This window comes from Poromitra crassiceps (genome assembly GCF_964638095.1).
Source record: "Poromitra crassiceps genome assembly, chromosome: 17".
NCBI classification, from domain to species: Eukaryota; Metazoa; Chordata; class Actinopteri; order Beryciformes; family Melamphaidae; genus Poromitra; species Poromitra crassiceps.
In genome coordinates this window covers 30,012,480-30,025,764 of record NC_139635.1, presented here as the reverse complement: position 1 = coordinate 30,025,764, position 13,285 = coordinate 30,012,480, and the positions used below count along the sequence as shown (strand labels likewise).

At 41.2% G+C, this 13,285-nt stretch overlaps 1 protein-coding gene across 1 annotated transcript in view; it reads left to right on the top strand.

The window, feature by feature from the left end:
* st18 (ST18 C2H2C-type zinc finger transcription factor) overlaps nucleotides 1–11,424 on the top strand; it is a gene marked incomplete at its 3' end in the record, with an annotated part of 49,593 nt that extends 38,169 nt beyond the window's left edge. Inside the window, exons 11-23 of the mRNA XM_083653552.1 lie at nucleotides 124–338; nucleotides 990–1,189; nucleotides 4,120–4,362; nucleotides 6,074–6,186; nucleotides 6,873–6,935; nucleotides 7,277–7,345; nucleotides 7,471–7,533; nucleotides 8,022–8,102; nucleotides 9,909–10,130; nucleotides 10,269–10,357; nucleotides 10,818–10,921; nucleotides 11,006–11,152; nucleotides 11,284–11,424. Coding sequence (XP_083509678.1) covers nucleotides 124–338; nucleotides 990–1,189; nucleotides 4,120–4,362; nucleotides 6,074–6,186; nucleotides 6,873–6,935; nucleotides 7,277–7,345; nucleotides 7,471–7,533; nucleotides 8,022–8,102; nucleotides 9,909–10,130; nucleotides 10,269–10,357; nucleotides 10,818–10,921; nucleotides 11,006–11,152; nucleotides 11,284–11,424 — 1,750 coding nt within the window. The remainder of the gene's footprint in view (nucleotides 1–123; nucleotides 339–989; nucleotides 1,190–4,119; nucleotides 4,363–6,073; nucleotides 6,187–6,872; nucleotides 6,936–7,276; nucleotides 7,346–7,470; nucleotides 7,534–8,021; nucleotides 8,103–9,908; nucleotides 10,131–10,268; nucleotides 10,358–10,817; nucleotides 10,922–11,005; nucleotides 11,153–11,283) is intronic.
* Between the last annotated feature and the right edge of the window lie 1,861 nt (nucleotides 11,425–13,285).

Sequence of the window (13,285 nt, the reverse complement as noted above, 5' to 3'; positions counted from 1 at the left end):
TCTCAAACAATGTCTATTACTTTTCTAGCCCCTTCTATTGACTTGTTTGACACTTCATTTTTGTGCTATTCTTGCATGCTATAAAACAAAATCTTCTTTCTTTCCTGATTTGTTGTCTCCTAGAGCCATCGGCCTGATAAAGAAGTTTGAGATGAACCAGTTAAACTATAGACTGTCCCATCCAGTAGCGGCCTCCTTGCAAACGAACCTCACCAAGGACATGGACAAGTACAGCAAACTCCGCTTTGATTACGCCAGCTTTGACGCACAGGTCTTCGGCAAACAGCCTCTGATGGGAGCCGACCAGGACCAGGACATCTCTTCACCTTTCCCTGATTGTGAGTTTGAGACATTTTACAAGGCTCAAAGGAATAAGTCATTTGTTCCATAACAATGTGTTGTGGAAGGTAGAGATATGTGTGGAGTATGGAGCATTGTAGTTGATGTTTATGTACATTTTCAGCCACACAGTGGCAGGTGGGGCACAGACTCAAGCAAGGGTGGCACTGAGTGCGCCATTTAGGAAGGATGTAGACCGGTCCCAGGTCAGAATTCTGACTTTAAACTCCCAATTCTGACTTTATTCTCAGAATTCTGAGATTAATCTCAGAATTTAAATAAATTTTTCAAGGAGCCTAGTTTTAGAAAAAGAAATGAACTGGCTCGATGGTCCCGCCTCTAACATGGCCATCAACCATTCCTAACTCAGGATTTGGGGGTGACACCTGGGGTGGCCAATCAGATTTCAGGGGCCACCCCCCTAGACACGCCCTTATTAGTTTTATCAGTTTTAGCAGGCCGACATTGTAAATAAGAATTTTGTTCTTAATTGTCTCGCCTGGTAAAATAAAGGTAAAATAAATACCGTAAATCAGTGTCGATCTATCAGTGGTCACAGATAAATATCACCTTGCAACTTGCTCCCTGTGTATCATGAAATCATCTCGTTTCTCAGTAAGCAAATTATTTGGTGATTATTTGTCTTTTAGCAGCTCAGCAGTATCCTGGCTTCCTTGGTGCTGCAGGTGGCCGGCTGCCCACCTCTGGTCAGCACAGCCCAGCGAGTCAATTCAGAAAAGGAGAGAGTCTCCAAGCCACCGCAGCGACCGCCGCCATCCTTAACCTCTCCACCCGCTACCACAAGAACATGGAGGCTGTTACCGGCCGGCCCTTGGCAACCTCCACAAAGGTAATCAAATTAGGCCACTTGGAAAGGTATTTAATGTGGTCATTCTAAAGGAACTCTGGTTTGTGGATAAAAAGGAAAAACATCAAAAGACAGTATTTGGCAAAGGGAGCTTGTCTCTCTGGTGGCAGAAAAACAAGGAGGGTTCTGCTCCATATAACACTTTAATGTACACAAAAGAACATTTGTGTAATCACATCAAAAGAAGGAATACAATCAGCCTTCTTTCCCAATTACAACTACTCATCTTTTATTTTGTCAAACATGTGGTATTGTATTTTGTTTCGACATTGGCTGGCACGTACTAAAGCTCTGAACTGTTGTGTGAAACTGCATCTTGCGTGCTGCAGATGGTAGAGGATATTTTGTCGAGTTATATGATCCAGCATAGCCTGTGTCGACACCAGATAGTCTGTAAAGGCCTTTTCATGGATTAAACCAATCAGCTAAAGGAGTTATTATCTGAAATATTTCATTCACTCAAAATGCAAACTGTTCGGAGCATCCGGGTAGTGCAGCGGTAGATTCCCTGCCTACCAACCAACACGAGGGTCACAGGTTCGAGGCCCCGTCTTACCTCCGGCTCGGTCGCTCGTCCATACAGGCACAATTGGCCGTGTCTGCAGGTGGGAGGGTATGTGCCCTGGTCGCTGCACCAGCACCTCCTCTGGTCAGGTGGGGTGCCTGTTTGGGGAGGAGGGGAACTGGGGGAAATAGCGTGATTCTCCCATGCGCTATGCCCTGCCAGTGAAACGCCTCGCTGACAGGTGACAAGAAGTGGCTGGCGACTGCACATGTATCGGAGGAAGCATGTGCTAGTCTACAACTCTTCCCAGATCGGCAGAGGGGGTGGAGCAACGACCGGGACAGCAGGGGGAATTAGCCAAGTACATTTTTGGAGTGGGAAGGGGGGTCTGAAAATATTTGATTAAAAAAAATCTCTTCTTCGTCTGAGATGTCTGTATTGCTTTAAAACCTTAAAGATCCTAAATCTTTTCTGCAAACATTGGTATTGTATCAAAGTTTTTCTCAACTATGTCATAGGTTATTCTTATTTATTCGCATTTATTCATCAATCCATAATATTGATGACATTCTGTGGGTGATGTATAGGTGCACACTGTACTGTAGATGATTCCAGGTTTCCACACCTACACAGCACAGATTTGTGTCTCCCAGCTTGTGGAGCTGAGAACGTGGCCCTGTACCAGGTACCAGCCCACTGAATGAATAAAACAGTGTTAGCAATTTCTCATCTGTTCTCATTTATAGCTTAGTTGTCTTGGAAAAATGGACCAAAAAATGGACAGCTTAGTTGTCTTGGAAAAATGGACAAAATAAAGAACAGCTTTCAAGTCTGCAAAAAAAAGGCCATATTTGTGTGGTGGCCTGCAGAGACCCTTCACATGTTGCTGCTACACATTGTTGGTAATGAGCCAAAGAAGGTTGAAAATGACTTTAGCAGCTATTTTGATATTTTTGCGTGATTTGGTTACTTTCATATCTGTAGTACATCATGGCGGGTAAATATTTTCATAAAACAAAGGGGAAAGTATTTATTTTTATGGTTTTGGTGGAATGCCACTGTAGAAAATACAATGTTGTGGAATGTTTAAAGCCATTTTTCTCACGTTTTGCTTTTAGACACATAACAGATTAAAATACTCATAACTTTTGATGTGACAGAGCTATCTCAGTCATTCAAAAGGTTATATATAGAGAAGAGTTTCTAATTTATGGAAATGTCAAAACATTAAAATGTCAAATTCCCACCATGTGAAGGGTTTTTGCAGGCCACCACACATTTACAGTAGAGTGTTATCTGTAGTTGAATGATTTAACGTCTCTGTATGTTACACTTGGAAATATGACACACAAACACACACCGAAAACCACTAAACACACAAAAACACAGCTTTGCTGAACTTGAATACAAGAGTACTCTACTTTACAGTATCGACAGTGGAAGAGGCCTAAATGAGATCATTAATTAATCGGTAATAGCAAAACCCCCATAAGTCGTAAGTTGTAATGCGTAACAAAGGTTTTGGGTTGCAGCTTTGGACGTTAAGTAGTTAACAAATCACAAAATGAGAGAGAGAATGAGTCTGGCACGGCCTGTAGTTTTACAGTGGTGTTATTTTGATTAGGTACACACACATCATCAAATGGCTGCATAATTAAAGTAGACAGACACACGCGATGTTCATGAAAATCATCCCCTTTAATTAATTTGAAAGGCTCCCCTTTGTTACAAAAAATACTGATGTATAGCGTTTAATGAGACATATGTGTCGAATAATTGGTTTCGTTTCTAGAAAGGATTTCAACATTTAACGAGGTAGAACTTTTAATACCATAAAGCAGCCATAAGTCGTCATGCTATTGCATTTCAGCACAAAACCAGTAACACATCTGTCAGTGAGGGAACTTATGCCACATTAAGCCTTTTAATTTTTGTTATAATAATGATGACCTAAAACCAGAAGCCCCCAGCTGCCATCTTGGTTGTGTGTGTCCTAGAAAACAGATGACACAGCTGTCACTGAAAAACTACACACCAGTGATTTCTTTTTGTTTGTGTGTGTGGGTGTGTGCGTGCGTGCATCAGAATTAACACTGGCTTAGTTTAGCACTTGGTACTGTGTTGGATAATAATCACTGTATGTATTATTTATATATACACTGATTCTTTATTGTGTATTTCAATTCATTTTTCATGTTAATAGAGAAAGTTGTGTTTTATCGTAGCAATGGGGCCATTTTAATGAGATGTGTGCATTGTTTTATTTACATTAAAATAAGAATACATCATATTGTCATATTCAAACGTGTCAAATAATTTAGGGTTCATACAGTAGCACTGACTGGAATCACGTCTATGTTATGTTGTAACCTGCACTGATGCCAGGATTCTGCCTCTTCACCTTCAGGACATGCTCATAGAGGTGGATGAAAACGGCACCCTGGACTTGAGTATGAAGAAGTGCAAGGAGAACGTCAAAGCCCAGTCGAAGGTGCCTTCAGAAGAGCCGCTGTCTCCTCCTGAGTCGGCTATGGCCCAAGGCGGGAGTGTGCTCATTAACCCCGCCTTTTACCAGCCGCTGTGTGACAGGGACAGCTGGGACACGCCCATCCCCATCAACTTCAGCAAAGCATCCGTTCTACTGGACGAGGTAAACTTTAAACCACGCCACTTCATGAACAACCAGCACGTTGAGAAGAATGCAGAATTGGGTGTCCGGGTAGTGCAGCGGTAGATTCCCTTCCTACCAACATGAGGGTCACAGGTTCGAGCTCCCGTGTTAAGTAATAAAAATAGAGTCCGCACACTGGCAGCTGCTCCCAAATATTTATTTGACCACAAAAAAGTGACGTTTCGGGCAAGGCCCTTCCTCAGACATAAATGAAGTGTAGGGACACACCCCTTAAGTACCCTCGCAGGGGTCACCTGACACATCATGTGATACATAAATTTAAACATACAGTGCACTTGTTCACATAATCAAATGGAAACTGGCAATATCAAAACATAATTGTCTCAAAGGACAGTAATGGAAGTATTCAGAACAACTTGAATATCACATAAACTGGGGTTATCAGGCGTAAACCGTCATAATGAAATGTAATATTTAAGAAGAAAGTGTTTTTTCGAGCTCCTGTGTTGCCTCCGGCTAGGTCGGGCTTCCATACAGACACAATTGGCTGTGTCTGCGGGTGGGAAGCCAGATTAAGGGTATGTGTCCTGGTCGCTGCACTAGTCCCTCCTCTGGTCGGTCGGGGCGCCTGTTCGGGGGGGGGGGAGGGAAGGAACTGGGGCGAATAGCGTGATCCTCCCGTGCGCTACGTCCTGCCGGTGAAACGCCTCGCTGTCAGGTGAAAAGAAGTGGCTGGCGGCTGCACATCTATCGGAGGAAGCGTGTGATAGTCTACAACTCTTCCCAGATCAGAACAGGGAGTGGACCGGGACAGCAGGGGGAAATGGCCAAGTACGATTGGGGAGAAAATTCAGGGAAAACTTGATTGATTGATTGATTGATTGATTGATTGATTGATTGATTGATTGATTGATTGATTGATTGATTGATAAATAAATAACTAAATAACTAAATAAATATTTCGGGCCCATCTGCCTTTCCCCCGTTAGGGAAGCTAAAACTTACCCAAATAAGTTCTCAGAGCACAATGTTACTGCACTTTATATAAATAGTTTCCTTGGTATGAAGTATGAACATTTCATCACCCAAGAAATGGCATTCATCAACTACATATTTTCATTGGTACAGCAACTACATACACTTACAGTATCTGACACTTATGTAACAAAATTCTACATGAAAACAACGCGGTGAGGGAAGGCAGCGGCGTCTGCTCTCAGATCTTGTAAACCTATCAAATCTGTTAAATACATTTACATCGGGAATAAGGGCTAATCTGGTCTCCACAGAACGCGCTCGCCCAGAGGGCCACGGGAATCTTAATCTGGGCTGGGGGGTTGGGGGGGGAGGGTTTTCCTTTCTTTCACAGGTGGTATTCTTTTGTAGTTGATATGAAGAGGCCTCACATTTGACCTGCTTCTCAGTCATACGCAACATCTGGTGGTTACTTGTCTTTGGGGGGAAAAGTATACATCATAAACACTGTGCGGATTAAGTATGACTTTAAATGGATGTATGGTTTTCCTATAGTAAAGTATCCTTAAGCATAATCGCTTGGCCTTGCTCTCTAACCCCGGGGCTTGTGTGTTTTAAGAGTATTACGTGTGGGGCTTTTGATTGATTATTCACGTTCAGGTCATTGCAGATGGTGGTCCGCTCTGACATTTTGAGCAGGGTGTGTGTGTGTGTGTGACCGTTAAGGACATGTCTCCCCCTTGTTGTCCCTCAGCAGGAGGATTTGGACGAGGTCTCCCTGGAGGACCAACACTATCAAGGGGACGCCGGCATGATGAGCCCCAAAACCAAGCTGCTATTACGGGACTCCAAGAAGGAGCTGATGAGGTACATTGCGTTAAAAAACGCCGGGGTCGTTTCAAACGGGGGAGGAGTGCACATCTTGAAGGCATCTTTGCTCGGTCATCTGTGCACAATGTGAGTTTCCTTTTAAAAGGGTCAGTGGACAGATGGCCAGGACTAATCACAAAAGTGTCATTACCAGAACAGACCTTTGCTTAAATAGGACAGTATAATATACAAGTGAGTCCAATCGCACTGAAACTCACTGTCCATGTTCTGTCCCATCATCATTAGCTATCCCTATTATCCGTGATCTATCACATATCGCTGTGACTGGTATGCCTGCAGGTACATGTGGAGAAGAAATGTATCTATATGAAAGTGAGTTTTTTTTTTATGTGTATGTCCTGTACAAGCGTACAACTCTTGACTCTTGACTCTTGACTCTTGACTCTTGTAGTTAGAGTGCATGCACTGCTGGGGTTCCTCTTAAAACCCTCACGCCGCCCCCCACCCCCACATGAGAACGTAGGATTATCTAGTTCCCACAGCACACCTACGATTTCTTCAAAAACGACATTCGGAGATATCGTTAAATTGAATCTCCGATATAACAATTATCTACTAAATTTCCCGCTGTACTAACTCATTTTCCGTGACAAGGTCTCAGTGCAAGCTTAGCAAGTGTGCGCGAGGTAATCTGCGTATTAAACGCTTTCTGCTCTCTGCAGCTGTCCGACGCCAGGCTGTGACGGCAGCGGCCATGTGACAGGAAATTATGCCTCACATCGAAGGTACCTCATTAATTACACTCCCATTAGCGCCAGCTAGGAGATATATGGGCGAGGGGAAACAATGTTGATTGTTTAATTGTGATGATCGTTACAATTTAAAACGTGTGGAGTAGCCTGTAAGATTAGATATTATAGGCTCTGTCATTTTTTTATTTTATTTTATTGTTGACATGGGGAGGATTTATGAAGAGTGAGTGGAAGTGTGGAAGTTGCGCTTGAGACTAATCTGTATAAATATGTATTGTGACATTGTTGCATTGTACTAAGATCACCCTCAGTTTTGAATGCAGCCGTGATCAAAGAGTGCATTGAGATGACTGTTAGCTCTTTATCCTCTCTAGTGTGTCTGGATGTCCCCTGGCTGACAAGACACTCAAATCTCTGATGGCAGCCAACTCTCAGGAACTAAAGTATGTGTTTTGAACATGCACGTGTGAAATATTTAGTGTTACTTTCCTGGGTATTAGCCGTGAAGCCATTGGCCCCCGGTCTTTGCTGTAAAAAGCACCTGCTCTCTGTGTCTGTCACCCTGCAGGTGCCCAACACCTGGTTGTGATGGATCTGGACATGTGACTGGAAACTACGCTTCACACAGAAGGTAGAAACACACACATCGCAACTGAGCTGGGATTACATTTGTCACATTTTGTTATACTGCCTGTCTGTTTGTATCTATCTGTCTGTCTGTGTGTCTGTCTGTATGTCTGTCTGTCTGTCTGTTTTTTAATTGATTGATCTATCTATGTATTTAATTGTTTGGTTATTCATTTATTTGTTGTTTTTCAATCTAAATGATGCTCACTTTCCAACCACTGAATGCACATACACATTGTTTTTTTTTTACACATTATTATATCAATACAGCTATTTAATACCGCATTACAGCCAAACGGATGGGTTGCTATTTGCTAATTCGGGTATGGTAGGTAACGGTTACGAGGATTAACACTGTTTTTTTTTAGGTTGCTGTAGAAACTCTATAACCTCCACACCTGACACCGAGATATATTTTAGCGTCAGCCCTGAATAGTATTGAATAATGTTCATCCATATTTTCTCCCAATCTTTTATTTTTATTTCGTCTAGTTTGTCAGGATGTCCACGTGCCAGAAAGGGAGGCCTGAAGCTCACACCAAACAAGGATGAAAAAGATGAGCAAGACATTAAGTAAGCTAGTCTTCTCAGCCCATGCTGTCAACGTTTTGTGGAATTCAAAAATCAAGTGGAGAGAGTATCATGAAACTGTGTCATCATGGGTTTGTGCAGAAGGGCATTATATCTGGAAGCCATTAAGTTAAACAAAGAAAATAACATTTCTCTCGTCGCAACATTAGTGAATTATTTTTTCCAAGGATTAGCAACATGTTTACGGGGGATATTTCCGGCTTTTGTAATTTTTCGCTATTGTCTGAATGGAAATATCTGGCTTATCACTCGTCACTGAGTGCTTTCTTGGTAATTACACTATATGAAGAAAATGTTCCGTTGCTCTATGTCTATGCCATTGCGCTCAGTTGAAGCGTAATCATTCTAGACTCTCTCAAAGTGTTATTGGGGGGGAAATAATGTGATTGATTTGCTGCTTAAATCCGAAGTCCGATATATGAGCCCTTGTTTACTTATACATCTGGACACTGATTATTTTTTTCTTTTTAATTACTAATGCAAGGGCATGAGCTTAGGAATTAGACTGGAATAGATCTCATACACATTAAGAGAGAAGGGGGGGGGGGGGGGGGTGCGGAGAGTGGGGGGGGGGGGGGGGGTAAATGTCCCTAGATTATTGTAAATATTGAGCCATATGGCATCATGCCTCCATTGTCCTGGTGCCTTGCATCAAGCTCCCTACCTGGGCTACATGTAAGTAATGGGGCTGTTTTGTCCTCTAAGTGCTGCTGTTCTGTGGACAAGCAAAATGCTGAAACAGGCTTTTTGCAGCAGCACTCCACAGTGTGTGTGTGTGTGTGTGTGTGTGTGTGTGTGTGTGTGTGTGTGTGCCATTTGTATCATCTCAGGTGACCTTTCACCTTTATCAATAAGGGAAGGGGTCAGCAACCTCAAAATTACATTCTTTCACATGAGAGGAAACATGACAATTATCTGTAATTCATGTCACTCCATTACTGACCTGCAGAAAACAGGCCTGGGGATGCGACTGACAAACTCTTAATGACATTCAGCAAGAGTTGTGCTTATGTTTTCAAGCACAAACATCTGTAGGCTAAGCTCCAAATGTATACATTCAACACAACATTCATTCTACTGCAATTCTACCTGAAGTTTGACTGGATTAGTAACTTATTATATTTGAGCCCATTTCTAGTTTTGGTGACTTCATTTTTAATCAACATTTGGCTGGATTAATCAACGTAATGGTTAAACAAATCTTCCGGTCTAGTTACTGAGAGGTGTTCTCACAGAATGATTTGGCTTCAGCATTTTTTCCTTTACTTTCTTTGTTGTTTAAAACTTAAATAATTGTCATTTTTATGTGCAGTTAAATTTCTTTGCTCAGTCTGTGGCATGGGAACAGTGCGTTTTTTCAGTGTTATTTAGACGCAGGATACTTTGCGATGCCAGTTAGTGACACAAACATTTTCCCTGTATGTAGTCTAAGAGGGTGGTTCTCAAAGTGGGGTCCGGGGATAATTTATTTTCTCTATAATACATCCATAAGTAACACAATGACAGAATGTATGACTGTTTTGGCCATGGGTTTCATACACTATCTGTAAAACATCTAAAAGCAAAGATGGTATCAGATGGGGACCCTGGGACTACATATCATCAACTGGGGGTCCGTTTAATCTCATTTGTGTCAGTTGAGGGGTCCTTGATGCGGACAAGTTTGAGAACCACTGAGCAAAGTGACAAGTCACTTGACATCATCCTAGTGTGAATCAACCCAAACACACTTAGCCTGCATAATATACAACAAAACATACCAAATGTGTTTGTCTGTCTCTGTGGCAGGTGTCCAGTAATTGGATGTGACGGGCAGGGGCATATATCGGGGAAATACACGTCCCATCGCAGCGCGGGCAGTTGTCCACTCGCTGCCAAGAGACAGAAGGAGTCGTCCATCAACGGGCTGCCCTTTGCCTGGAAGGCCAATAAGCAGGAACTGCCCCACTGCCCCTTGCCTGGCTGCAACGGCCTGGGACATGCCAACAATGTGTTTGTCACTCACAGAAGGTGAGACCACTTGTTTTCCATTCTATCTCCAGTCTAAACAATACCGCATTTTATTCCCGTTCACCAGCTCTCTTGATCCTCAAGTTTGTTGTCATATTCTCCCCCACTAAGATTGCCATCTATTGACTTTTCAACTAGCTTGTCTGGTTGCCCGCTGAACGCACAGAGCATCAAGAAGAAGCACTCAGGAGAGGAGATGATGACTATCAAACTGAAAGCCAGTAGTGGTAAGCTACTCTGACATAGTGTATGGCAGTGGTTCTCAACGTGGGGTCCGGAGACCACCTGGGGGTCCTCGAGGGGGTTCCAAGAGGTTCCCAGCAAATTGATTGTTTGATTCGATTTTTTATTATTATTATTGTTATTCAAAAAAATAAAACAGTTATCTAATTCTGGACATCATATCTGACAATACAAAAATGTTTCATCAAATGGGGGTCCGTGGCTCCAAGGTGGACTAAATCAGGGGTCCTTGATATGAAAAAGGTTGAGAATCACTGATGTATGGTGTGAGTTGAGTGTTTTACTGTACAGCGTATGGTAATTCATTTCACCGGAAACGTTTATCTTGGCATCCCAAAGTGGAATTCAGCTGTTGATTCTCAGTAATGAGTCCACAGATTTGTTTTCCGGTTTTAAACGTTATAAACTTTTTAAAACCGATCTCTCCCTTTTAACCCTCCAAAGGTGTTGAAAACAAAGATGACGTCCAACACTTGGATCACGAAATAAACGAACTGAACGAGTCCAACCTGAAAATAGAAGCAGACATGATGCAGCTCCAAACCCAGGTAAGGATCTAGACTGAGACGTTTGTTTGAAACACCGCGGGCGGCTTTGATTGAGATGTGACGAGTTCCTTTCCTATCCGAAAGCAGATCTCATCTATGGAATGTAACCTGAAGACCATTGAAGAGGAGAACAAGATGATCGAACAGCACAACGACAGCCTTCTGAAGGAGCTGGCCCGCCTTAGCCAAGCTCTCATGAACAGTCTAACAGACATTCAGCTGCCTCAAATGGTACAGTAAGCCTTGACCACGGTCCCCACTTTCCATTCATTTCTCAGCTTTCCTGAACGAAATCAACATGTTCTATCAATTGCCATTTTGCTGTGCTTGTTTACTAATAGCCAAACGTGTTTTTGTTGCAGGGACCCATCAGTGAGCATAATTTTGAAGCCTATGTGAACACGTTAACTGATATGTACAACAACTCGGAGCATGAATACTCTCCAGAGTGCAAGGCCCTCTTGGATAATATCAAACAGGCTATTAAGGGCATCCATGTCTAAGCTGTAGAGCTACCAAGAGGTTTCTTTGACTTGAGATAATGGGACTAGATAGCTCTATTTTCCTGAAGAGTGCTGGCTTGGCTGCATGTGTAAGACAAGGCTTTGGAAATGTGTCTCTCCCCCCCCCCCCTCCGTAAATACACTGCACTGAGAAAATTACCAGCCAGATTTGTAATGCTTTTACCGTTTCTGCATTCACTTGATATGTTTATCCCGGTGAGATTTTTACCCCTCTCTTGCACTTAATTATTTTGTATTGGTTTGCTTGATTTGAATCTGTATGTGTTCATGTCATTATGATATTATCGCTATTTATTATATTTGTTCATCAGTGTATTTATTCCTTGATTTTTTTATTTTTTTCTATGATTGTAAATGCTTAATATTGATAAATCTGTTGACGTTCTGCACATTGTAAATGACATAGAAGCACATTCCAATTTCATGGCATACTCTCGCCATCTAGTGTTGAAAAACCGATATCAGACGATGAGTAGGATCTCCCTTCAAAGTAAAAACCTACCAAAACTACCAAGCATAAATATTTTTTAAGCATTGCTTTTGCTTTCTATTCTTTATTGGAAACTGAATGTATGGTAAGACAAAGTGAACACGGAGATCAAAAAATGCAAAGCACCTGTACTGTACATTTTTCTTCACCAGTAATGTTAAAGGCTGAATGCAACCAGGAAGTGTGACACTGAGCAGAATGCAACGTCATTCAGTGACAATTTCTTTCAGTGAACTGAATGCCAGATTCTGATTTCCATAACGTGTCGCTAGAACGAAGAAAATCAAAATTCACTTTGTCAAGATGTCTTTCTTTTTCTTGAAATATATAGATATTAAACTGCCTTCTGTGCACACACCTGAGAGTGTGCATAATAGTATGTGCCTAAATGTATATGAATCCATAAAAATATACGAGTACTATGTTTTGTGGTAGGACAGTATTATGTGGATGGTGTCTAATTTATTATACAGTACAATTATTTTCATAGGAGGAAATGTTCCTGATGACTGTTTGAATTCCATTGTCTCAGTAGCTGTAATCTCAAAGTCAGGTTTTGAAATATCACAGTTGAGATTGAAAAGTGGTGTTTATTTAAACTTTTGTTCGCATGGAGGAAAAAAAGCAAGGAGTGAATTATAAGAAAACTCACCCCACCATACAAAAACATCTATTCCTATGTTTTAATATTTTGCTCCTGTTTATCTTAAATTGCTCATTAAGCCTTTACATTTCAATAAGTCTTACAGTGTGATAATTACTGTAAAACGTAGGCAGATTTAAAAAGTAGCTATTTGAAAACCTGAGCTGACTGCCACTACAACTTGCAAATCAGTTTCAATCATTTAATGAAAATAATAATAATTAAAAGACAAGTGATATTTGTTGGCTAATCAGTTATTTGTTTGCATCGATTGCACTTTTGTATTTAAATTATTTTGTATTTTAGTTCACCACATTGCCCTAGACTTCAACAACAACAAAAAACAAGGAAATGGGACATTGTATTCATATCACTGTACTTTACATGTCTCAGTTTCACACGAGGTTAACTCCAAGAAGAAGAAAAATATATGGTAATTCATTTTAGCAATATATTTCAATCTCATTCTGCAAAGGAAATCAAAGACATGTAGCCTACCATTAAGAAGAAAAAATGTAACAGCAAAAGAGCCAAATTACAGAAAATGTAAGACCCTGTGTTTTATCCAAATAGTCAATATGTTTTAAAGAATTTTAATCTTTTAAAAATTGAATCAAACATTCTTTAAGCCTAATAATCCTTATAATAATTTCTTATATTTAATTCTTATACCACACATTGTTTGCTCAGGAAGTTTGTGAATAATA